Below are 27,653 nucleotides of genomic sequence, written 5' to 3' on the forward strand. Positions count from 1 at the left end.
CATAGTTTTACCATGGTGGCCTTCTTGAGTCAAAACCAGTCTTTTCCTAAATATCCAATAGGGTTTATATTAACCAATTACATGTCTTCTGAAAAAAAAAAAAATGATGTATGAACTAGACAAACAATGAGTAATTAAGATTCAGGGTATGTGAAAAATTAAGTGAACCCCTGGTTTTATCAGCTCAATTAAGGAGATAATTAGATTCAGACGTTTAAACAATTAGATAGCTCTTCAGCGGTGTGTTTGGGGTGCCCCACCCTATATAAAGATCAGAAACTTTGTGAGTTTGGTCTTCACCATACAAGTGTGTGGAAACATGTCATGCCACGATCAAAAGAAATCTCTGAGGATCTCAGAAAAACAGTTATTGATGCTCATCAGCCTTTCTAAGGGTTTGGGGCTCCACTAATCCATGGTCAGACAGATAGTCTACAAATGGAGAAAGTTCAAGACCACAGTCACTCTACCCAGGAGCGGTCTTCCTACCAAAATCTCTCCAAGAACAAACCGGAAAATCATCAAGGATGCCACAAAGAACCCCAGAGTAACATCCAAGGATCTGCAGGCCAATCTCGCCTTGGCTAATGTGAGTGTTCATGGCTCAACGACCAGAAAAACACTGAACAAAAATGGTGTTCATGGAAGGATGGCCAGGAGGAAACCACTGCTCTCTAAAAAGAACATTGATGCCCATCTGAAGTCACCAAAGAGCACATAGCTGATCCACAAGACTTTTGGAACAATGTTCTCTGGACAGACAAGTCAAATGTAGAACTTTCTGGCCTCAATGAGAAACGTTAAGCATGGAAGTGGGAGTGTGATGGTTTGGGGCTGCTTTGCTGCCTCAACCTGGGTGGCTTGCCATCATTGACACAACCATGAATTCTGCATTGCATCAGAAGATTCTAGAAGAGAATGTCAGGCCATCCATCTGCGAGCTGAAGCTGAACCGATAGAGGGTCATACAGCAAGACAATGATCTTAAACATACAAGCAAATGTATGTCTACAAAACAATGGCTGCAGAATAAGAAATTCTGCGTTTCAGAAAGGCCTAGCCAAAGTTCAGACTTAAACCCCATCAAAATGTTGTGGCAGGACCTGATGTGAGCTGTCCATGCGAGGGAGACCCCAAATGTCACAGAGTTAAAACAGTTCTGTAAGGAGTAATGGGCTAAAACATTTGTTTAATCAGGTTATCTTTATCTATTATTAGGACTTAGATTAAGATCTAATAACATTTTAGGTTTGAAATATGTGAAAATCCTAAGGGGTTCACAAACTTTTTCTCTGCACTGTAGCTACTCTTGCTGCAGGAACCGATTATTCGGTTCAAGCTGTCTACAAACAAGCGAGGGTCACTGGTGTTCATTGGGATAATTTACCACTCCAAGAAACAAGTGAAGAAGCAGCTGGTTTGATTGGTATAGATTGCTGTTCTCTGGAGGCTGAAAAAATCAGCAATCATTACAAATACAAGCAGTGGTTTCTTCACTTGTTCCACTTGAAATGGTAATTTAGCCCTATCAACACCAAATGACCTTATCAGCATCTGCTTTCTGTGGCAAACTCAATCTGAATAATCGGTTTCTGCAGAATTACCAATATCTGCAAAACAGACATCCTGAGGAGTCTCACTTGGTTCTCAAAAGAATGTGTGGGTATAAAACTATGCCACAGATACTCACTCCTCAACTTCAACTGAAAATAATGACTCCATTATTGCCACAGAAAACTGAAAACATTATGCAAATGTACTTTGTAAGATACTTAGTACTGTAATTTTGAATATTTCATTTTCTATTAAAAAATGTGGCATTGTTTCAGAAAATCTAACTGGCAGAATAAGCTGGCACCAAAATGAAATATTGACCTATTTCAGCACCTTGATGTTATGTCACTGTTACTATATTAGTATAGCACCTTGAATGCAGCTGAATTACTATGTAATGGTTTTCAATGAATTAACACATTGGTTTTCAATCAAGTAACGTACAGGTACCAATACTTTTGTCATGAACACATTCCTTGTGTTTTTTTTACATTTATTTTTTCTATAAAGATTGCTGATTAAACTATTAGAAATTGTGGATTTTGTTTTTTGTTATATTAATCAGTGGTTAATGTTCACTAAATGCTTACATTTAACATGTTTTCTTAAATTATTTTATTAGTGCGTATAATCAATGCAGTGTACCAATATACTGCTCTCTGCGATGCATAATCTTTTGATCGGAATCTCAGATCATTAGCCGCTTCAACCCAGAAACGCAGTATCTCTCAGAAATGTTTACATTTGCCATTATACATACGATATACTTAATGTATACGTGTACGGTACAGTTTAAACAAACATGTTCATTGTCTTGTATTACCATAATTCGCTAATTTAAGAGCTACATACTCCATATTGTTTTGTATCTGACTGTGCACGAATACAACATTTATCGAATGTGTTCTTAAAAACGTTTTAAATCCTCCCTTACAAATCGACCAAGTGTAACTGTGTTCAACCCTAGCATTAGTTTATTGTAATGTAATGCGCTTTTATATATACATATATATATATATATATATATATATATATATATATATATATATATATATATATATATTTAGATAGTTTACATTTTTAACTACTTGGATATGCAATGAAACGTTGTATTGACGGTTAGACATCTTTCTAAATGTTTCACTGTACCCAAACAAAAAAAATCGGCAATGCTAACATTTAATAAAATCCCAGTTGTGATCATAATAAACATGACCATAACATTTCTTATTTGTTTATGAATAAAGGGGAATGCGCCCCACTAGTACTACTAGGCCTATTCTTTATTTACTGTAGATAGAAGACCTTTAAATAGCCTCAAACGAATCCAAAACTCATATACTGTGCACTTTAACAAATATTACGCTCAGTCTCCAAATCTTAGTTTTCAAAATAATAGTAAAGCTCAGTAAATAAGTCGCTACAGGCCTACCTTGAAAAAAGAGGCTTTGTTCGTGGGCCATATTTAGTCAATTTCGTTGTGTCCAGTGATTCTGAACACCAAATCCCGTCTCGGTGCTCTCGTCTTGCCCCAACTGGCTTTTTTGATGGTTTTTTTTTTTTTTTGTCTGCCACCAGCGCGACCCAGGCTTCCTTTCCTTGCGTTTGATTGTTATTTTGTCACTATATTGATATGCTTAATACTGTGCATATGGAAAGGGGGCTGACGGTGACAGCCTCCCAATACTGCTTTCATGTATCACTATATTAATTTGTTCGGTTAGGTCTCGGTCGGTCTAAGTATCTCCTATGACATTAGCTGCTCCTTTCAAAATTCGTGCGTTTTCGGTTTAAATCTGGACGTGGATAAATTCAATCTAACTCCGGGACCAAGCAGCTAAACTGTCACCCACAGACTAAACAACGTCTTGTGCTACGGGCGTCTCCCAATCCCATAATAACTAGTCTTCCTCTGGATTACTTTTTCAAATCAAGCCCCCGGATGCAGTTCGTTGCGTTAGCGTAGGCCTCAGTCTAAAGTGAGTATTGTATTGGCCGCATTTAAAACTTTATTGAACAGCTTTTTTTCTTCTTCTTACTAATCGCTTGCGACTTTAGTGCAACTGAACAAGAAAAAAAATATCAGCATCACAGGTATGGAACAAATATAAACTGTTAAAAAATATTTGGTACAGCAGGCATTTAAACAATCGTAAATAAAATAGGCTATATCATGACATTCAAACTCACTACTAATATTATTACGTTTTTGTACTATTTGAAAACTATTTTTATTAAAGCACTTTGGTAATTACATTTAACACAATAATAACGGTCTTCTGACTGTATTGCGCTACATTATCTTGTTTTTTTTTAACCTGGTTACACTTTGTTGAGGCCGGCAGCAGATCATAGAACCGCCCCCGAACAGTCACGACTTCTCAAAATCGTGACACCAGGTGGCGACATTACTGTATAGAGAGAAATAAGACTGAATACATACGTGTTCTATTTATCAAACTGTTGTTATCGTCTTTAAAATAATGCTATCCATAAAAACAGAATTGTGAATAGAGCACACAACAACCGGAGAGAAATAAAGGCTAGTTTCACCGGACCTGTTGAGCACTAAACCTGGACTACTACCCAATTTAACGATTACTGTTAATCAGGGTCTGTGAAACCAACCATACATCTTTCAAAAATTAAGAGAGACTGTTTTGGTTTCCAAGCCACTCAGTTATATTGCTAACCACAAAATAAAGGCCTATATTAATTGAAAAAAACAATATTTGGAAGAAGTGTATATCTCAATGGACCCTTTGAATGAGTTTGTTTTGCAATATCAAGCAGTAATTATACCTCAGTAGCACTGAATGTATCTGAAATATAGGTAATACTCAACTCTGAAGCAACAACTGAGAAACTCAATTGGAAATGTGCAGAATAAAGGGAAAGGTAACCACACAAATAAATGTGTTGCTTACACTTTAAGCACTTTTGATATGTTAATTAAAGCAACAACTACATCCGTACAGTTTTGCTTACAGTACTTCAAAATTTAAGTGTTGAATTATGTATGCAGTTCTTTATCATATTAAATAAGGATGGCAAATGAAGAATTCCTTTTTTCCCCTTTTCTAAAACAATGTCATATCTTATATTGTGTGGTGCTGGATGGTCCCGGTGGATCTAAAGAGACCAAAAAACACAACCTTCTTCTGTTGCATTGCTTATTGGAATAATTCACATTCATTTTCTTATGGATTTAATCCAACAGACAGACACACATCTTTGTGTGAACATGTTGCATAATCTAAGGGGCAATGCAGAGATTGCTGAACTATAATTGAATGCAGGCATTTCTTCAATGCAGATATTTCCTCCCACTGACAGGGGTATGTATGGTTTGTTATGGTGTATAGTATTCATTATAGTCTTGAGGAGCTTTCTCGACCGTTTAGAGGCATTGCTGTCCACACTACAAACTAAATATCCCTTTACTTTAATATACTTACTTGATAAATGTTAAACTTGTGAGACAGCTAGGAAGACATTTAGCATATTACTTTTTGAATGATAACATCAGTGACATGTATATCTTAGATTGGTTGTAAATCAGATAAAATGTGATCGAAGTTTTTTTTTGTTTGTTTTTGTTTTTTTTGTATGCCATTCATTTTTTATCCTTTACTGTACGGATGCTTAATATGCCAAAAAACTTTTGGAAAACTGTAGCTGTGGCTGTGGTAAGAAACTTTCTATTACTTATTCTACAATTTGGCAGCAGATTTCTGATTCAATATACTCATTACTTTTCTATAGATCTACTATTTACAATATTCGAAAAAAAAAAAAAAAAAAAAAAAGCTTTCTGCTTTTAATAAAAGGAGTAAGAGTTTTCCATTGGGATACTATTAAGCCAAAAATGGTGACATAGATATGGGCATTTTGGTCTTGTGCTTTAGTTGTATATACGATATACAGTTTTGTTGTATAATACAAAAGTGGTTATAATTAAAACTATTGCTGGTTCACTTTATTATGCATTCTATATAACCACCTGAGGTTTACTGCAGCACCACTTCTTGCAGAATGTGTGTTTCATACCGTCATTAATGCAGGATGTCTGTTTCATGCCCTCATTCATGCAGAATGTCTCTCATACCCTCATCCATGCAGGATGTCTGCCTCATACCCTCATTCATGCAGAATGTCTCTCATACCCTCATCCATGCAGGATGTCTGTCTCATACTCTCATTCATGCAGAATGTCTCTCATACCCTCATTCATGCAGAATGTCTGTCTCATACCCTCATCCATGCAGGATATCTGTCTCATACCCTCATCCATGCAGGATGTCTGCCTCATACCCTCATTCATGCAGAATGTCTCTCATACCCTCATCCATGCAGGATGTCTGTCTCATACCCTCATTCATGCAGAATGTCTCTCATACCCTCATTCATGCAGAATGTCTGTCTCATACCCTCATCCATGCAGGATATCTGTCTCATACCCTCATTCATGCAGAATGTCTGTCTCATACCCTCATCCATGAAGGATATCTGTCTCATACCCTCATTCATGCAGGATGTCTGTATCATACCCTCATTCATGCAGAGTGTCTGTCTCATACCCTCATTCATGCAGAATGTCTGTCTCATATCCTCATTCATGCAGAATGTCTGTATCATACCCTCATTCATGCAGGGTGTCTGTCTCATACCCTCATTCATGCAGAATGTCTCTCATACCCTCATCCATGCAGGATGTCTGTCTCATACTCTCATTCATGCAGAATGTCTCTCATACCCTCATTCATGCAGAATGTCTGTCTCATACCCTCATCCATGCAGGATATCTGTCTCATACCCTCATCCATGCAGGATGTCTGCCTCATACCCTCATTCATGCAGAATGTCTCTCATACCCTCATCCATGCAGGATGTCTGTCTCATACCCTCATTCATGCAGAATGTCTCTCATACCCTCATTCATGCAGAATGTCTGTCTCATACCCTCATCCATGCAGGATGTCTGCCTCATACCCTCATTCATGCAGAATGTCTCTCATACCCTCATCCATGCAGGATGTCTGTCTCATACTCTCATTCATGCAGAATGTCTCTCATACCCTCATTCATGCAGAATGTCTGTCTCATACCCTCATCCATGCAGGATATCTGTCTCATACCCTCATCCATGCAGGATGTCTGCCTCATACCCTCATTCATGCAGAATGTCTCTCATACCCTCATCCATGCAGGATGTCTGTCTCATACCCTCATTCATGCAGAATGTCTCTCATACCCTCATTCATGCAGAATGTCTGTCTCATACCCTCATCCATGCAGGATATCTGTCTCATACCCTCATTCATGCAGAATGTCTGTCTCATACCCTCATCCATGAAGGATATCTGTCTCATACCCTCATTCATGCAGGATGTCTGTCTCATACCCTCATTCATGCAGAATGTCTGTCTCATACCCTCATTCATGCAGAATGTCTGTCTCATATCCTCATTCATGCAGAATGTCTGTATCATACCCTCATTCATGCAGGGTGTCTGTCTCATACCCTCATTCATGCAGAATGTCTGTCTCATACCCTCATCCATGCAGGATGTCTGTCTCATACCCTCATTCATGCAGGATGTCTGTCTCATACCCTCATTCATGCAGAATGTCTGTCTCATACCCTCATCCATGCAGGATATCTGTCTCATACCCTCATCCATGCAGGATGTCTGTCTCATACCCTCATTCATGCAGAATGTCTCTCATACCCTCATCCATGCAGGATGTCTGTCTCATACCCTCATTCATGCAGAATGTCTCTCATACCCTCATTCATGCAGAATGTCTGTCTCATACCCTCATCCATGCAGGATATCTGTCTCATACCCTCATTCATGCAGAATGTCTGTCTCATACCCTCATCCATGAAGGATATCTGTCTCATACCCTCATTCATGCAGGATGTCTGTATCATACCCTCATTCATGCAGAGTGTCTGTCTCATACCCTCATTCATGCAGAATGTCTGTCTCATATCCTCATTCATGCAGAATGTCTGTATCATACCCTCATTCATGCAGGGTGTCTGTCTCATACCCTCATTCATGCAGAATGTCTCTCATACCCTCATTCATGCAGGATGTCTGTCTCATACCCTCATTCATGCAGGATGTCTGTCTCATACCCTCATTCATGCAGAATGTCTGTCTCATACCCTTATTTATGCAGAATGTCTGTTTCATACCCTCATTCATGCAGGATGTCTGTCTCATACCCTCATTCATGCAGAATGTCTGTCTCATACCCTCATTCATGCAGGATGTCTGTCTCATACCCTCATTCATGCAGAATGTCTGTCTCATACCCTCATCCATGCAGGATGTCTGTCTCATACCCTCATTCATGCAGAATGTCTCTCATACCCTCATCCATGCAGGATGTCTGTCTCATACCCTCATCCATGAAGGATATCTGTCTCATACCCTCATTCATGCAGGATGTCTGTCTCATACCCTCATTCATGCAGAGTGTCTGTCTCATACCCTCATTCATGCAGAATGTCTGTTTCATACCCTCATTCATGCAGGATGTCTGTATCATACCCTCATTCATGCAGGATGTCTGTCTCATACCCTCATTCATGCAGGATGTCTGTTTCATACCCTCATTCATGCAGGATGTCTGTCTCATACCCTCATTCATGCAGGATGTCTGTTTCATACCCTCATTCATGCAGGATGTCTGTCTCAAACCCTCATTCATGTAGAATGTCTGTCTCATACCCTTATTTATGCAGAATGTCTGTTTCATACCCTCATTCATGCAGGATGTCTGTCTCATACCCTCATTCATGCAGAATGTCTGTCTCATACCCTCATTCATGCAGGGTGTCTGTCTCATACCCTCATTTATGCAGAATGTCTGTCTCATACCCTCATCCATGCAGGATGTCTGTCTCATACCCTCATTCATGCAGAATGTCTGTCTCATACCCTCATCCATGCAGGATGTCTGTCTCATACCCTCATTCATGCAGAATGTCTGTCTCATACCCTCATTCATGCAGAATGTCTCTCATACCCTCATTCATGCAGGATGTCTGTCTCATACCCTCATCCATGCAGGATATCTGTCTTATACCCTCATTCATGCAGAATGTCTGTCTCATACCCTCATTCATGCACAATGTCTGTGGGCAGAATCTGCAGTTTACTTTCTTGGTTTGAAGTGTTATGTCAGAATGAAGCTGTGATAGGATACTGATTTGGTTAAATGCTATGGACTACTGTCTCCATCTGCTGAAGGTTTTCCCAGCTATGGTTGATTTTTAGATTTCTATATTTTTCTTTTCTTTACACACATTTCTTGTCCAAATACGTTGTGTATGTACTACATACTGTATGTTTGTAACTTCTGTATTAAAATTGCATTTCATAAGAATTGAAAAATATTTTGAATAAGATGTATTGGAATGGTTTTTAATCAAGTGCTTTGGTCATCTGAAAGGGACCTCATGGATTTTAATACAATGGATTGTGTTTTCTTCTGGTACTTAAAAACCCTTGCATGCACTTTGAAAAACCTTGGTGTATATGGCAATGATCTAGAATGGGTATAAACTCAAAATTATATTTAGAAGTGGTCTTATGTTACTTTTGTACTTACTGCTATTGAATGATACACTGTATGTGTGTACTGGAGCAGAAAAAAGCTGAAACCATTTCCTATGAAATGCCTCACACTATTTATACATTTTAAACAGTTACAGGGAACTACAAAAAGTCATTGTGACATCACAGCAGCCTTTTAGCATTCTATATTGGAGATAACATCAATCCCAGAGGAGGGCTTTCTACAAAGCAAACAGCTGCACGAAACAGAAATTATTTTTCAAGTGCTTTGTGATGGTGGTCCACTATGAAAGGCGCTATATAAAATAAAGATTGATTGATTGATTTTCTCTGGATTAATACAATATGAAAGCTTTTATGGCTCAGTGTTCCAGCTAAAACTTACAAAAACACCATTTAGTTCAGATACTAAATTTCCAAGAAATTGCGCTGTTGTCCTTGGCTTGAGTACCGGCGACGTTGAACAAGTCCATGGTTATACCAATACAGGTACGCAGTCCAATGCAGGTGCACTCGCAGATGCTCTGTCATCATAAAGGACAAAGGGAAAATAAAACACAGTAATAAAACTACAAAACAAAGGTGCTGCCCTCTGCAGCATGTACCCCAACCATCACCACACACACGGCCCGGGTCTCTGTCCAACGCTCATGCGCTCCCTCACTACCCTATACAATTATCGGGGTCTGCCCAAGTTTTTCCCCGTTGCAAAAAATAATCTCTTCTTTCTTTTTCTCGTCATGTTGTGATTTTCTCCAGCGCTTCTGCTGGCTCATATTTGTCTAGCGGGGGCAGCCGGAGGGAACACAGAGCGTAATCTTTATAGGGCCAGCAATTCCCCAAGACCTGCCTCTCAGCCACTCAGAGAGAGGAAAAACCACACACCCTTTTTCCACCTCTCCGTGTCACTGCCATGCCTGACAGGCATATCTATGAGACTGCTGCCCCCTACCTGCAGTACCATGCATGCGCCAGACAGTCAGCACAGGTCTTCCCTGTTACAGTCTGGTTGTTTTGAACAGCCTTTTGGAGGGTAATGAATATTCCCTGTGAACATTCAAATTATCTTTTGTACTGTCCTCCCACTTCCAGATTCTTTTTTTTTTATTTTCAGTGTATGCAGTAGAGCTTTGCAATATATTAAAATAACAGTAAAAATGATTCATACCATGACTGGGGAAGTTCTCTTTCGGGTAAGAGTTTATTAGAGTGCGATGATTTTTGCAGTCCAGTATGTAAATCTCACTAGTCATGAAATCCTGGATAGTTTTTAAACTCTGAAGTTCAAGCACCCCTTTGACATCAAGCGATCTCTCACACATGTCTTGTCTAACTGCAGCACTGTACAGCAAGTTATACAGGATTTCACATTCTGTTCACAAACACATTGTAGGGTTGTTGTAAGGTCAGGTGGCAATGTTTTCTTGTAGGCCTTTTTTAAATAAAAAAAAATATCCATTGCCACGTTTTTGGAGCTATTAAAACACATGCCTCAGGCTGATAATTATTTAGTTGTCATTTTGCTGTCAATTTTTGTTGGTTTTGGCTTTCTGCATGCGGCACAGGCTTAATCTCGAACACATTATGTAATCAGCCCTCATGCTTTTAAGAATTACAGATGCAGTAAAAACTCACCCACTACCTGGGTAGTCTGTTCTATGTACTGCACCAGCTTGGAAATATTTAGGGTTACTGTAGCCTTTGTATTATATGTGACTCATTTTAATCGCAAGTACAGCACTGGTTCGCGATGGGAAGACCACCAGCTCGGCTAAAAATACAGACTTCCCCTTCTAAAAACAAGAAACCTCTTCCTTACTAAATCCCACTACATTACTTCATCTGGGTGTGTAGATTGTGAGATTCATTCAAAACATACAGAACAAGAACTTGATATAACCTTAGTTTGAATGATCAGCCTCAGCTGTTTGCTTCTATTAAACATTAGCTAGAATGTAGTTAAATACAGTATGTCTCTTTTTTTTTTTTTAAACTGTGGAGTCTAGTTGAATAGTACTTTAAAATATCGTAGCTTGGTGTCTGTTGACTTCCGTCTTATCCTCTCGTAAACCTTTTCACCAGGTCACATTTCTCAAAGCCAGTAAACAAATGTAATCTCACCCTCGCTATGAAACCTGCTTGCCACTGTGCCTAAGTAAAATAACTTGATGTGATTATTCAATGCTAGCTCTGAATCGAAGGGTATCACATTTAAAATTACACCTTTTTATTGGTGAGGGAGCTGGCACTTCTCTAGTATCAACTTTGCCTATTGTGTGTATCTGTTTCGTATATTATGTAGTATTAACTAAAGGTTTCTCCACCTGTAGCCTTGGGTTTCTAAATTGAATGCAATAGCCACACTTATTTATTTTGTTTTTAAAATTGTAAAATGAAATAGACCAACAGTGTTTAACTGCAGTGGTATCACGGCCTTTGACACCCTCCCAGCATTTCAGTGCCAGCAGGGATCATTAGAATTTGTAGTGTCATGTAATCGAATATAGTACTTTGATTATGATTATAATATGCTTTAATTTAAGCAAGCCTTACAAACAGCTTTTATTACTGACTGTATAACTTCTTTACAATTAATATATACTGTACTGTATTAATACTTACTTTCATCCTGTTGACACCCCCTTATTACCATTAATTATTATTAAAAAATAAATAAACAAAACAAAGCTTTTAATGGCTCAGCGTCACTACTTCCAAAATATACACTGTATTCAGAGAAAAAAAAAAAGTCCAATGAATTTAACCGACTTAAATTAGCCTTGAAGACGATAAAATACAGGCTTCTAAATGACTGGTTAATTCCTATCCTGTAGCTTAAAGCAGAGTGGGGTTGTGTGGATGCATACTAGCCAGATAGCTCAGCTGTTGAGGTGCTGAAAACTCAGACTTCTCAGCTGCTGCTTGGCATGACAAGCTGAGAACACTGTTTAAATATAGAAGTGTTGCTTAGTCCCACAAACCCACCCCTAAATCAGACACAGAACAAATGACAAGAACATTTCATCAACAGCAAAAAACCCAATGACATCTATTCTACAAACCTAAACAACAATTACCAACAGTTTAAAAACTTGGGTGGGAATATATTATATATAGACCACGACACTTGGGTGGGAATGACCCCCCCCCCCCCCCCCCCCCCCCTCTCTCTCTCTCTCTCTCTCTGTTTGGGCTGAAACTCTCTGAGAAGAAAGTATATTCTTTCATTTTTGGTGTACAACATTTCCTGCATGACATCAGTGGTTGCTATGCTCAAAGGAGGAGGAGAAGAAGACGAAGAAGAATAAGGCTTCTCATCCAGTGTTCCTCTGCGCTGGAGGCAGTGAACTGAGGTCAAGGCTCCTGTCTTTTCATTAGGATTAACTTGGCTGTGGAACAGTGCCTTTGTGTTGACAACATTGTGTTCAGGTAGGAGCACATACTTTGTGTGACGTGTAGCAGTCTTCTTATACTGGACTGGGTGAGCAGTTTATATTTTATTGGATAATGTTGTGTTAAATTGGGAAGGCAATCATCCTAAGGGTGTGCAGTGTGGTAAATATCTACTATGAAGAAAAACAGAAACATGTACATTCTTTAAAAGATGTTATTAGCACACTTGTTTTTCGAATGACGTAGTTACCCTATTTATTTTAGTTTTAAACTTCCTGTAGTTATACTATCTAACAGGCATAGAAGGTAATATTCATTTTGTTTTTTGTTTTTTTTATTGAAGGTTTTTCATATTGAATGATAGTCTTAAGAAAATACTATAGGTTATTCTCAGGAGTCTTGGAACAGCATATCAATTGAGTTCTGAATCGCTGTGTGGAAGATTTCTTGTGTGAATCCATAAATATCAGGTTAGAACTGGAACATTAAAAAAAACATGGCTAATAGTTTATTGCAAAACAGCAATAAAACATGTTGGATTGCAAAGGAAGAACACATGTATTGTATCTCTTGAGGTTAAATTACAAAGATTAAAGACCACAAACTGGCAGAAATACAGGAGATCCAGGCGGAAGAATCCTGCCGTAAATCAAGAGGGATTACTGCTCTTATGTAGCTGTTTAACTTTGAAACCAAAAAGCTTCACACAAATGTTGCTTGAAATAATTTGCCTTTAGACAAGTCGTCTGTTAATCTCTCATTGAGGGCTGCTTCTGGATCACTAAAACTGCTTGGTGTAAACTTCCACTCTTTGTGTGACGCAGCAATGATACAATTGTAGCACTAAAGCAGGTGGTTACAAGCCATATCAGTCTGTGAATGTTTAGGGTTCAGATACCTACACATTGCCTCAGCTACATGGCCTTTTTTGTGTTCTGATGCACAAAACGTTAAGACCCTTTTAAAAGTTTCCCTTAGTAAAAGCATAGTATATGATTAACAAAGTGAAAGTGTGTTAAAGCATAGGGAAGCACTGTAAAACTCAGAGAAATGGTAAAGCATAGGGAAGCACTGTAAAACTCAGAGGTATGGTAAAGCATAGGGAAGCACTGTAAAACTCAGAGGTATGGTAAAGCAGAGGAAAGCACTGTAAAACTCAGAGCTATGGTAAAGCATAGGGAAGCACTGTAAAACTCAGAGATATGGTAAAGCATAGGGAAGCAATGTTGTAGAGCACAGAGAGGTCTGGTAATGCATAAGGAAGCATTGTAAAGCACAGTGAGGTGTGGTAAAGCATAGGGAAGCACTGTAAAACACAGAGGTATGGTAAAGCATAGGGAAGCACTGTAAAACTCAGAGCTATGGTAAAGCATAGGGAAGCACTGTAAAACTCAGAGCTATGGTAAAGCATAGGGAAGCACTGTAAAACACAGAGAGGTATGGTAAAGGGAAGCAACTGAAAAGGGACTGGTAAAGCAAAGGGAAGCATTGTAAAGCACAGAGAGGTCTGGTAAAGCATAGGGAAGCACTGTAAAACTCGGAGCTATGGTAAAGCACAGGGAAGCACTGTAAAACTCAGAGCGGTATGGTAAAGCATAGGGAAGCACTGTAAAACTCAGGTATGGTAAAGCATAGGGAAGCACTGTAAAACTCAGAGCTATGGTAAAGCACAGGGAAGCACTGTAAAACTCAGAGGTACGGTAAAGCATAGGGAAGCACTGTAAAACTCAGAGCTATGGTAAAGCATAGGGAAGCACTGTAAAACTCAGAGCTATGGTAAAGCATAGGGAAGCACTGTAAAACTCAGAGCTATGGTAAAGCATAGGGAAGCACTGTAAAACTCAGGTTTGGTAAAGCATATAAATGGCATAAAAAATGGCAAACTGAGGTAGACTATGGTATATATTCGTATGAGCTTAACATGCAGCCTACAGCACTCAGTATTCCCAGGTAGTCTCCCATCCAAGTACTAACCAAGCCAAACATTGCTTTGCTTAAGCATTGCATGGTAAGTTCAATTTGAAAAGCTTTTTGCCGTCAGAGACGTTGCCCAGAGGTCACTACAAGGAAGTAGCTCTTCTTGACCCCCGTAGACGATGGTAAATGCACTGTATAACCATGGGAAAAGCGAAATTGTTTTCTTGTGCTGTTAATTTCTCATGCTGGCTGGCAGAAATATTTTCAGTTGGACAATAAGCTGTGGATGTGGCAGGTAAATAGTTAAAGATGCTGCTTAGATACACAAATCTGAATATACAGAACTGTACTCTAGTTGTCCAATCCGTTAATGCTGTTGTGTTGTATTTGAATGTTGACTCCTTGTGTGAAATAATGTTTTGCTAAAAGTAAGGATGAAAGAAATCTGCAGTGCTCTTTTTGTCATCTGAGAAAGTCTAGTTTATTTGGCTGTATAAAAGTATTTTAGAAATACTGTTCTTAGACTGAGATGTGGCTGTGGATTTGAGCAGGAATTGTCTTTGTTGGTCAGTACTGTGTCCTGGCTGTTTATGTGCTGGAAGCTAAACAATGAAGGGGTGGCACTCCTCTGTAGGAGGAAACAGGATGCCAGATAAACTGCTTGAAAAAATATTTTGAACAAAATTATTAAAACAGAAAAATAAGTGGTGGTTTACTTGTGCAACTTAATGTGCAACAATGCATTTCAGGTGTGCCTTATAAAAGCTTACCATAAGATTTTGGCATTTTTCCCATGCTTTTCCCATGGATATACTGTTTATTAATATGCTTTACCATGCTTTCACTGTGCTTTATTTCATTTTGCTATGCTTTCATTGTGGGAATTATTATAAGGGATCTAATGGCAAGGGTGACACAAATATAGTTGTACAATATGTCTACCTAACTTTAACTACACACTATTAGTTAGCTATTAACTGCGGGCTACATTTCGCTACAATACAGGTCTTGTATATATAGTTCTAATCTTACAGTTTGTATAAATTGTTTTCAGAGAAAGTTAAAAATATAAACAACTTTTAACACAACGTGAGGGTAAAAAGAGAATTGTTAATATTGTTGTTTATTCTGAACTGATTATAATGTGTTTTTTTTTTATACATGTTACCATGCTTGATATTTCTTTACAGGTAGGGTAGCGTGAACCCATTTTAAACATGCAGTCATTTAATGGAATTTGAAATCCGTTCAGTTGATTCAAACGGTGGCAGATGTAAATAGCTCCGGCATTGAAATCACTGAAACAGCCAGAAATCCGCTAACAAGCTCCGCTAGCTGTTCATTGTGTTTAACCTCGTTACAGAAAAGTCTCTATTTTAATGATCTATCATTCTTATCAGTTGAATAGACTCCTTCAACTTCAATTGTACAACACTTTATGTCTTCTTAAAATATTAGGACAATTCATACTTTTTTTTCCTCTCAAAGTCCTGATAACATTGATTGACATAATTTTGAAAATGTTTAACCAACTGGATGTTTGGTTTCACTACACTCTCCTAAATGTGGCTTTGTTAGCACCTGTGTCATTAATTCAATAACAGCCAGATGATAAGGAAAGATAAGTTAAAGAAAGTTAACAGTGACATCACACTGCTATTTCAGTACAGCAATCTCAGACCATAGGGAATAACAGACCCTGTTTTGTTTTTTTACAATCAACACCACTGTGTCTGTGACAGCAAAGCATCTATTAAAGAGACAGGGCCGCCTTCTTTTCTCTAATGTTTTACAGCAGCACCAGCAGTTATTCAGTACGTTATAGTTACAGCTGTAGCCTTTAAGTGCATGACGAGTTACAAGCTCTTGGTCATGAGACACCCTTGGAAGTTACCATATGATACCACGATGGATTACACCGTGTAACAAATGTATTTATTTTTTTTGTTCACATTTGCCCGTTTTCCCATTGGAAATAGTGATATTTTGAAATATCACTGTCCTGGTCACAAAAGCAAAGTTTGTGGGGAATAATAGCCATTTTCTATACTTTTGAGGCATAAGCAATTAGGAAATAACACTTACTACCCAGGAACAAAAATTGTGTTACATAGCGTTATTTAATGTATTTGTTTGTTTAGCACAATATATTATTGAACAGTGGTTTATGTATTCGGCCTGATTTTAAATATTTTTTAGCTTTTTTTGTAAAATAATTTTGTACTTTAAATTTGCTTATTTTAATTATTTTATACTATTATCAAATGGCAAGTAAATAGGGAGCAGTCTCATTGGCTAACAAGTGTTTCCACCCGAGCAGATATATCACCAAACCAGCACAGCTCACAACTTCGAACTTAGAACCATTTTGCCTGATTCACTTGGGAGAGTGGAGTAGGGTGGGCAAGAACGCACTCCAGGGTGTTTAAAATATGGTCCAAAATCTGCAGGAATAGAAAAAGCCTTGTGTCGAACAACCCCCTCGAGGCATGTAAATATTGGACCATATTTCAACACCCTGTCATGTGTTATTGCTTTCTTTATCGCCTTGTTCTTTCATTTGCAAGTCTGTCATAAATCTTCGTAGAACATGTGCATACTTGGGTGGGTTTCCATGATATTGCAAGTGTTTTCCACATAAAATCTGAATACACTGACAGCCCACAAAATAGATGGGTTTCAATCTTTTAATTTACTATATACATACAGTGCGTATTTTCTGGTCAATGTTTTCCAGCCCTTTCTGCCTCTGCATTTTAAACCCCTTATAAAAACACATCAATCTGTTGTTTGGCTTCTAGTCTAGGTCTGTTTTATATCAACAGGTCTATTATCTAATTTCCATGGTAGTAAAGTTATCTGAAACCAAACATGGCATAGATTCTCATAAGACATGACTTCCAATGTATTTCAAGAAAGAAAAATATAGCCACTCATCAATATAAATGTGTTGAGTGCATCCAGAAAAACACTAAAAAAAAGTTACTGGAACAAAACAACCCCAGTATGTACATAAGTGGTTTTGAATGGATTCACTGTTATTACTGTGGTGTTCCACACTTGAACCCATAATGAATCTGTGGACATTGTTGCTTTAGGTATTAATTTGAAACAGCAGTGTAAGTTAATGACGGCGCGGGTATGTATTTGAGATTTACAGTACAAGGCATGGCACACAGTTGAAAGGTTGTAATTCATCAATGTTTACATGAAGGCATTGAGTGAGGTTGTTGAGTCCCAGTTTTCTTGTCATTCAGTTCAGTGAAGCTGAAATCACTCCTACATCTACAGTGCTGAGAAAAAGTTTGTGAACCTGACATTCTCCTCTAGAATCTTCTGATACAATGCAGAATTCATGGTTGTGTCAATGATGGCAAGCCGTCCAGGTCCTGAGGCAGCAAAGCATCCCCAAACTATCACACTCTGTGACGAAGTGCCCGCCCCTGTGTATATTTTCTATTATATGTTGCGTGTGGTGTGTTAAGTGTTGGTGTATAGTCATTGGTACACGGGATAGAAACGGGTCTGTGTAACATGAGTGTTTAAAAATGTATATTTGTATTTAGGCATGGGATTGTACATCACTTCACGTACATTTAAAGTAGTTAATATGTGAGCACGAAGTTGCACATAATTAATTCACGTGCTGGGATTCAAGTGAATAATTAATTAGTAATTGAAACAGTATATATAGATGCACGTTTTACTCACTCGCGGTTGGGTGTTCGGTGAGTGGAGAACGGAGGAGAGTAGGAGAGTTATAATTTCAATTGCTAATGCGTGCTGGTGGGACCAGCACGATACTTGTTTATTTATCTCACCGTGTTGTTTGTCGATCTGCTCACCGTTTGTAAAGTGTTAGTCCGTTTTTGTTTGTCTTTTTTATTTTGGTGAATGTGCTGTGTGTTTTTCGTGATTGTTTAAACCTTTTTATTTACAATAAACCGGCGCAAGCAAGCGTCTCATCATTTCACATTCATCTGTTCTGTCTTTGTGTATTTCATTCCTTCCTGGTTCTGACACTTCGGCCGTCTCTGTGACACACTCCCACCACCATGCTTGATGTTTGGGATGAGGTTCTTCTGTTCTAATGCAGTTTTTGGTTTTCGCCAAACATAACGTTTCTCATTGAGGCCAAAAAGTTCTACCTTTGACTCGTCTGTCCAGAGAACATTGTTTCAGAAGTCTTGTGGATCATCTATTTGCTCTTTGGTGAACTTTAGACGGGCAGCAATGTTCTTTTTAGAGAGCAATGGTTTCCTCCTGGCTTTCCTTCCATGAACAACATTCTTGTTCAGTCTTTTTCTGACAGTTGAGTCATGAACACTTACATTACCCAAGGCGAGAGTAGCCTGCAGATCCTTGGATGTTACTCTGGGGTTCTTTGTGGCTTCCTTGATGATTTTCCGGTTTGTTCTTGGAGAGATTTTGATAGGACGACCGCTCCTGGGTTGAGTGACTGTGGTCTTGAACTTTCTCCATTTGTAGACTATCTGTCTGACCGTGGATTGGTGGAGCCCCAAATCCTTAGGAATGGTTTTGTAATCCTTTCTAGACTGATGAGCATCAATAGCTGTTTTTCTGAGGTTCTCAGAGATTTCTTTTGATCGTGGTATGACATGTTTCCACACAGCTGTATGGGGAAGACCAAACTCACAAAGTTTCTGATCTTTATAACTCATCCCTGAAGATCTACCTAATTATTTAAACCCCTGATTCTAATTATCCCCTTAATTGAGCTGATAAAACCAGGGGTTCACTTACTTTTTCACATTCCCTGAATCTTAATTACTCATTGTTTATCTAATTCATACATCTTTTTTTTTCAAAAGACATGGAATTGGTTAATATAAACCCTACTGGATATTTAAGAAAAGACATTTAAGTTTTGATTCAAGAAGAATATCATGGTGAAACTATGGAATTTCCATAATTATCATTAGGGTTCACGGCACTGTATATACTGCTGGAAGGGATGATCAACACAGCAGATGGAACATTTAAACACAATACAATGCTAAATTTTGAATTGTATAGCAAAAAGTTCCCTTAAAAGTTTAGCATCATATTTTTTAACTGTATTATTGCAGTTTTCTCATGCTTATACTATGCATTTACCATAGTTTACCATGGCTTGCCATGCTTATTAATATGATTTACCAGATCTTGCTATTCTTTACAATGCTTACTTATGCTTTACCATGCTTTCACTATGCTTTATTACATTTTGTTCTGCTTTTACTATGGGGAATATTAATAAGGGTTGTAATATAGTGCACTATTGTATTTCTAGTTACAAAAGGTATTTTAAAATACATTTAATTCACTGAAAGGGAGGCTTGAGTACCTCAGTGATGATTAGAACTTTAAGCCAAAGTGCTGAATGTTATGTGTTGGGATCCTTGCCCCAAATAGATACACTAATATCTATTTGGCCTTTCTGTGAATGTGTGGCTAACCTATAAATGAAATATAAAGATTAAAGCAGGCTGGCCGTGGTGTTTTAACTGGGTCTTTTTAGTACTTTATATGTCATAATAAACCATTTCCATCTAAAAGTAACTGTCTACTCTAAACCCCTTTGCAGTGTGTGGTAGACTCCATTATCCTACTTGAATTGAGATATGGCACCTTAGAGAGAGAAATAACTAGATTGAGGGTGTGTATATACGAGAGCGAGAGCAAGAGATGCAGATGCACAATGAAATTGCAAAGTGCTCAGTGTTTGATATTTGATTTGATTTAAAATTGCCAAAATTAGTTGATTAGGAATCTGTATAAATAGCCATTCGAAAAGACATGATTTTAATTAAAGCAAGAACAGCGAAAGATACAACCATGACCGTTTGAGTAATGAAGATCGCCTGGTTGCTATTGGCGGCCCATCTGTAAGAGAAGTTGTCTGGAGAATGAGATGTTCTGCTTCAACAATCAGCAAACTAGTCCAGAGAAACCAGGAAACCAGCTCTGTGAGGGACAGGCCATGTCCTGGAAGGCAGAGGGTCACCACACCGGCCCACCACGTCGTGGTGAGCATTATGCAGACTGTTGCATTGTTCAAGCCTACCGGTGGGATGGTGGAAATGTGATGATGTGGGGAGGAATCTTTGGTGCAGATTGAGGGCAACCTTAATGCTCAGCGATACATTCACGAAATCCTTCAGGCAAAAGTTTTTCCGTTCCGGCAAGCCAATCCGGAAGTGTTGATTTTTCCAGCAGGACATGCTGGACATCTATGTTTAAAATATTTGAAATCCATTAGACCTGCTTGTTGCATTTCTTTTGTGCATCAGTGTATATGTGTGTTATATATATATATAAATAATATAATATACTGATCAAAAATATAAACGCAACATGCAGCAATTTCAAAGATTTTACTGCGTAACAGTTCATATATGGAAATCAGTTAATTGAAATAAATTCATTAGGCCCTAATCAGAAAACCAGGCAGTATCTGGTGTGAGCACCATTTGCCTCATGCAGCGCGACACATCTCCTTCGGATAGAGTTGATCAGGCTGTTGATTGTGGCCTGTGGCCTGCAGTCAGGTCAAAACCCTGGTGAGGACGATGAGCACGCAGATGAGCTTCCCTGAGACGGTTTCTGACTGTTTGTGCAGAAGTTCTTCAATTGTGCAAACCCACAGTTTCATCAGCTGTCCAAGTGTCTGGTCTCAGACGATCCCGCAGGTGAAGAAGCGAGATGTGGAGGTCCTGGGCTGGAGTGGTTACATGTGGTCTGCGGTTGTGAGGCTGGTTGGACGTACTGCCAAATTCTCTGAAACGACGTTGGAGGCAGCTTATGGTAGAGAAATGAACATTCAATTCTCTGGCAACAGCTCTGGTGGACATTCCTGCAGTCAGCATGGTAATTGCACTCTCCCTCAAAACTTGAAACATCTGTGGCATTGTGTTGTGTGACAAAACTGCACATTTTAGAGCGGCCTTTTATTGTCCCCAGCACAAGGTGCACCTGTGTAATGATCATGCTGTTTAATCAGCTTTTTGTTATTCCACACCTGTCAGGTGGATGGATTATCTTGGGAAAGGAGAAATGCTCACTAACAGGGATGTAAACAAATTGTGCACAAAATTTGAGAGAAGTAAGCTTTTTGTGCGTATGGAAAATTTCTGGGATCTTTTATTTCAGCTCATGAAACATGGGACCAACACTTTACATGTTGTGTTTTATATTTTTGTTCAGTGTGTGTGTGTGTTTGTGTGTATATCATATAAAACCACCACTGGTAATCCGCTTTGAAAACAAATACGTATATAAATAAAGGCTAAATATTTTGGGGAAAATTCTGGAAATGTATTACCAGAAAATACTTGGCTGGACATCCCTTGGGGTTTACTGAAGGCTAATACATAATGTGCATATTAAACTGTTGCAGAAAACAAAAGCATGCGCACATACACGCATGTAAATATACACTGCAATACTCCAATTGAAAAATGGGCTAGGACAATATGGGTTTTTTGAATGCAGAAAAAAATGTATTACAGATTTTCAATTACTTGGATACCTTTTATTTGAACCTACACAAGATTATTATTTTTCTGTTACACAAACAGCTCATTCAAAACCATTGTCAGCATGGGACGACAAGCTGACACAAAAATAAACAAACAAAAGCAACATTCACAGAGCAAAATAAAAAGGTTTTAAACAAAACGAAGTCTCAAACGCATAAAACAAAACAATACTTAGGTCAGACTGGGCAGTTGCCTTCACTGATCCTATAGTCAATATCATGCTGCTCCTTCCAGCATGTCTGATTGACTTTCTTTTTACTTTCAGCTTGTTCATGTTCTTTAATATTTCTCCTCCGCTCTCATTCCTCCTTCCAAAACACCCATCTTGAACAACAAAAGCTGCAGGTTTTTGTACATGTGACCATCTTCAAATTAACAATAAATGAATCAATTCAGAGATGGTCGCATTCCACATGAGTTTAGTGGGACGGAGCTTTAACCCCATCCAAGGTGCCAAACAATAACAAACATGTTTTAAATAAACACATAAAATACATTCAAATCATACCAATACGTCACCTGTTTAAATAAACACAAACAATACAATACAGTCATACCAGTACATCACCCGTTTAAATAAACACACACAATATAATCCAATCATACCAATACATTACCTGTTTCTTCACACACAGGGCTTTACACTGCCCCCTGTTTACACGCAGGGCTTTCTTTACACTGCCCCCTGTTTACACGCAGGGCTTTACACTGCCCCCTGTTTACACGCAGGGCTTTACACTGCCCCCTGTTTACACACAGGGCTTTACACTGCCCCCTGTTTACACTTTCTTTACACTGCCCCCTGTTTACACGCAGGGCTTTACACTTTACACTGCCCCCTGTTTACACGCAGGGCTTTACACTGCCCCCTGTTTACACACAGGGCTTTACACTGCCCCCTGTTTACACGCAGGGCTTTACACTGCCCCCTGTTTACACGCAGGGCTTTACACTGCCCCCTGTTTACACGCAGGGCTTTACACTGCCCCCTGTTTACACGCAGGGCTTTACACTGCCCCCTGTTTACACGCAGGGCTTTACACTGCCCCCTGTTTACACGCAGCTGCTACTACTATTTCACGTATTGTTGCTATCATGTATTCTGCACTTTCCACTGTATTGTATTATTTCATGTATTTTGCACTCTTTCCACTGTATTGTACTATTTTATGTATTATGCACGTTCCGCTGTATTTAGTGTACTATGTATTATGCTACTATCATGTATTATGTACTTTCCACTGTATATCATGTATTATGCATTTCTCTATTTGAAGTATTGTGGTTTTTCTTGTATTTATTGCATCTTGTAAAGCGCTGTGTGATGGTGTTCAACTATAAAAGGCGCTGTATAAAATAAAGCTTGATTGATTGACTAATTGATTTTGTTTCTGTTGTTATAAAAACAGAAATACAAACCCAGTCATTTTAACTACATTTTTGACATTAAAAACATAAGTAATTACCTGCAACTACAGTTAGACATTACCATGAAAAAATATTTTTCTGCGGGTGCACTGTATACTCAGTTTATAGTATAGTATAGCATGGTGTTTGTGATTGGGTGGTATATAAGAGGTGCACATTAGAGTATAGGGATATAACCCAAGGCATCTCAGCCATGTGTGTTACGTGCAATGTACCTGTTCTATATAAAAAGCATGCTGTTGGAAACTTTGGATTTCATGCATATGCATACCTGTGAGTAACCCGTGCCCTTTATTTAATGTTTTCAAAGCCCACTATCATAAGTACAGAGGGCCAATAGCAAGCAGTGTTGGTATAGCTCCATGATGATGCCATTACAAATTCCCATGTGGTGACAAACCCTTACTGGTTAAGTGAACTGTTACTATCACAGGAACTCTTAAAGTCTGTATCTTGCTCATGACACAGTTCGCCATTTGATTATATTTAACATTGGTTTCTCATTTGGTTTTATCAAGCCGGTGTGTTATCACTAGTTGCTTCATTTGAGTCAGTGGTTCCTAACGTCCTAACTTCATTCCTCAGGGACCTAAAAATTATAAACTGCACTTCCCTTAAAACAATATTCAACAGTCAATGAAGCTGTAGTCGACGAGAGAACGATCCTATATGTAACTTTGCCTCATGAGTTTACCATGTAATTAGATAAAAACATGTATATGGTACTGTTACTGGGAATGGTCATTGAGGACTGGGTTTGGAAGGCCTTGATTCAATCACCCTTCGATCTAACAGCAGTTGTATATGTTATACACGACAGCAACAGTGTCAAATCCACATATACAGACTCTCTTTCCTGCCAAAAGCCAGTCAGTCACCACATAGATTTCTCTTTCCTTTTATAGTCATACTTAAAGCTGTTGTTGGGTTTAACTCATTTTTCAAAGACATTTTTCAATGTTAAAGAAGCAGTGGAATCTGGAAAGCTGCCTCCACCTAATCGTACCTTGTTTAGCTACAGTCAACTAAATACCAGAGAGACTGGACCACAGAGACTAAAATAGAATGGTTCAGTATAACCCCTGGAAGCATTAAGACATCATTTACAGGGTGAAAATTAGCCCACTAAACGTCATTCTGTATGATCGGAGTGGCAACCTAGAGTAAAATCAAAACCGTGAAGAGGCTGTTCAAGTTAATTTAACCTCTGCAGGGGGTCTTGCTACAGTTACATTTCTATCAAGCACCAAAAGTTTTATAGAGAAGGCTTTCAGCAACTGTGGCTTGCTCTGCCAGGGGTCTGGAAATGCTGAAACGCGTGTGTCATGTTCCTGCAATTCAGACCATTACGTGAATGTTTAAACTCCTGTATTTATATAGATTCTTAAAAAAGAAAGTCTTATAGTTAATGTCACATAGTAAACAAGGTCAGATTGGATACAGGTGAACATGTTGCACCATGTTTTAAATGCTGTATGACAGCTGGGAAATCATACAGGCCAAAAGATGCTTTAGATATACATTTATAAGTAAATAATCATGATCATTTCTAGCAAAAGTGGAGGACTTTGGCAAAGATTATGAAACACAAAAGCAGGGGATGATCTGTAAATCGCATAATACCAATAATGGTATTGTAGCTATGCCCTGTCTTTGTGTTGTTCTCTATGTGAATCGCACAAGATTAAATAGACACAGAAGTTCTAATAACTAGTGTAAACCAGCCTTCGTTTGTTTACATCAACTGAAATAAAATGTGAATAGCCAGCAATTTAGTAACTAGCTATAAAAAGCACAGTAATACATATCCAGGGATATAAACAGTCTGTTGTGGAATGCAGTTGGCAAGGGTGTCTGTGTAACTCAATCAAAGGTTCCCAATCCAAAATAAGAGCGCTCATTATTTACAACTGTGATGGTCCTGGGTCAAAGTGGAGTAGAGTGGTAAAATGAAAGATCTGCTATGAGTGGCATGTTTTCACATGCTGATAGCATGATATGCCTCCCCTCTATGCCGGACAAGCCCTGAGCATAAGTGGGAGTCTATAAATAATCCTGAGATATTTCATTAGGGGACAGCTGGGCATAAAGGCCAAGCACAAAGTTTGAGGAGCATGGGATTTTGGACCATGTCAAATCTTTGGCTACTCCCCCATGGAATTCTTAACCTAAGGATCAGCATTTCAGTGGGCTGAGAAACCAGGCATAACACAGCTAAGATAAAACATTAAATTAATAAATACTGGTAACCATTAAAAAAAGGTCAGTAGGATTTGAACAACGGAATATCTATCTGAAGTTTATACAGTATAACACCGTGTAACAATTTTTTTTTTTTTTTGTTCCTGGGTAGTAAGTGTTATTTCTTAATTGCTTATGCCTCAAAAGTATTTACAGTATAATCGTAAATCTCGAAAAACTACTCACTTCTAAATCTTTTGTAGTCATTTTTGTATTACTTTAGTATAAATACATGTTAATTTGGATTCATATGTTGTTTTTTTCTGACTTTATGTGAACCAAAAGACACACATTTGCCCGTTTTCCCATTGGAAATAGTGATATTTTGAAATATCACTGTCCTGGTCACAAAAGCAAAGTTTGTGGGGAATAATAGCGATTTTCTATACTTTTGAGGCATAAGCAATTAGGAAATAACACTTATACCCAGGAACAAAAATTGTCTTACACAGTGTGATCATTGCATTTCCATTTGGAATGGTCCTGCTTCTGCACAGATGTCCATCTGGGTGAGATGAAATCACATTGAAATCAGATGACTTCTTGCCCTTCTAGGTCACACAGTGGCTCGATAGACTGAGGTAATGATACTTGGCAGTCAGCATCAATTGCATAAACTCAACAACTTTAGCTCTGAAATGAGAAATCCTGTTATTATTTTTGACCCTAGTCTAGCCTTTGAGTCTCAAGTGCAGAATGTCACCATGGTGTCATTTTTCATTTACTTAATTGCCTGATTACATTCTGTTCCGTCTTTGTCTGATGCTGAGAAGTTAGTACATGTCTCTGTCTCTTCTAGACTTGATTACTGCAATGCAAAGAGAGTTCTCAATAGGCAGCAGTATGTCAGTTCAGAATTCAGCTGCTCAGGTCTAATTCCTGCGAACATGTTTTGGCATCCTCCCATTGACTGCCTGTCAAGTCTAAGATTGACTTTAAAATTCCGCTGATGACCTATAAACTCCTTTATTGGCTCCATGCTGTATAAAAGATGTAGTACACAACTATATTCCATCATGGAATTTGCGGTCAATTATTCCAAAAACAAGGCTACATTCAATGGGTGACAGAGCATTCTGCAATCATACAACAAGGTTGTGGAATGCTCTTCCTGGGGCGATCAAGGACTCTGAGACTGTGGGTGTTTTTAAATCATGTCTTAAAACGTACTTTAATACACTTGCATTTCCTAATGTTTAACTCTCTAAATTTGAGTGTCTGCTATGTCATTTTTATTGAACTGTAGAGTGCTTTGCGATGTTTGTTCATGAAAGGCTCTATATAAAATAAAGTTTATTATTATATATTGTTAGTCAGCAAACAGACCATCTTTCTGCTACCATTTTAAACATGAAGTGCACGTTGCAACGTTTAGCAGGCTTGTTGTTTCTGTTTGGTTAAACCTTTTAGTTGTAAAATAATGTGTAAATGAAATGGCAGTAAAAGGTTCAGAGATACTATTTTATCATTTGTTTTTAATATTTTACCGTCTTTTTTAATATATATTTTTAAAACAAACCCTTATTAGTTTACTTTTTTTGCTCTGAAAAAAAATCAAATTGGTAATCTTGTGCTCATTCTAACCTCAGTGTAACATGAGTGTATATGTTGCTGCCTAATGAAATCTAATACTGGACACTACATTGTGTTCAAATTACAAACTGATTGAGTCAGCTGTGTAGTCCATCAAGAGGCCTCTAGTCTTGTAGATCAGTCATAATGATTGCTTTCTGATACACAGTCTGAACTGATTATTAGTGCCATCTTACTTCTTCAATCCCAGTGCAATTTATTGCATTGTAGTCTTTTGTTATCAATGTTGTAGATGTTGTGAAACCAGCTGTAAGTGTATATTGCCGATTTATACTTCCGTCCAAGATAAACACTGTTTGTGTTTTATGTTGTTTTGTTGTTATGTGTGTATATTTTATTTAACAGTCTTATTTTTAGTCAAGCGGGAGCAAAAGTATCTTGCTGTAGCTGA

At 38.3% G+C, this 27,653-nt stretch overlaps 2 protein-coding genes across 6 annotated transcripts in view; one reads left to right on the plus strand and one right to left on the minus strand.

The window, feature by feature from the left end:
- Positions 1-3,869, minus strand: part of LOC121317617 (sentrin-specific protease 6-like) — a 32,717-nt gene extending 28,848 nt beyond the window's left edge. Inside the window, exon 1 of one of the 2 annotated variants that reach the window (XM_041253746.1) lies at positions 2,987-3,869. In XM_041253746.1, the coding sequence (XP_041109680.1) occupies positions 2,987-3,017 (31 nt within the window). In that variant the 5' untranslated portion in view covers positions 3,018-3,869. The remainder of the gene's footprint in view (positions 1-2,986) is intronic. The other variant, XM_041253747.1, reaches the window with a different exon arrangement.
- Positions 3,870-12,346: 8,477 nt separating this feature from the next.
- Positions 12,347-27,653, plus strand: part of LOC121317618 (filamin-A-interacting protein 1) — a 47,500-nt gene continuing 32,193 nt past the window's right edge. For 3 of the 4 annotated variants that reach the window (XM_041253749.1, XM_041253752.1, XM_041253748.1), the window contains exon 1: positions 12,347-12,578. The gene's annotated coding sequence lies outside the window, so the exon portion shown is untranslated. Of the gene's footprint in view, positions 12,579-12,611; positions 12,631-27,653 lie in introns of those variants that run through there. The other variant, XM_041253751.1, reaches the window with a different exon arrangement.

This window comes from Polyodon spathula, chromosome 6 (genome assembly GCF_017654505.1).
Source record: "Polyodon spathula isolate WHYD16114869_AA chromosome 6, ASM1765450v1, whole genome shotgun sequence".
NCBI classification, from domain to species: Eukaryota; Metazoa; Chordata; class Actinopteri; order Acipenseriformes; family Polyodontidae; genus Polyodon; species Polyodon spathula.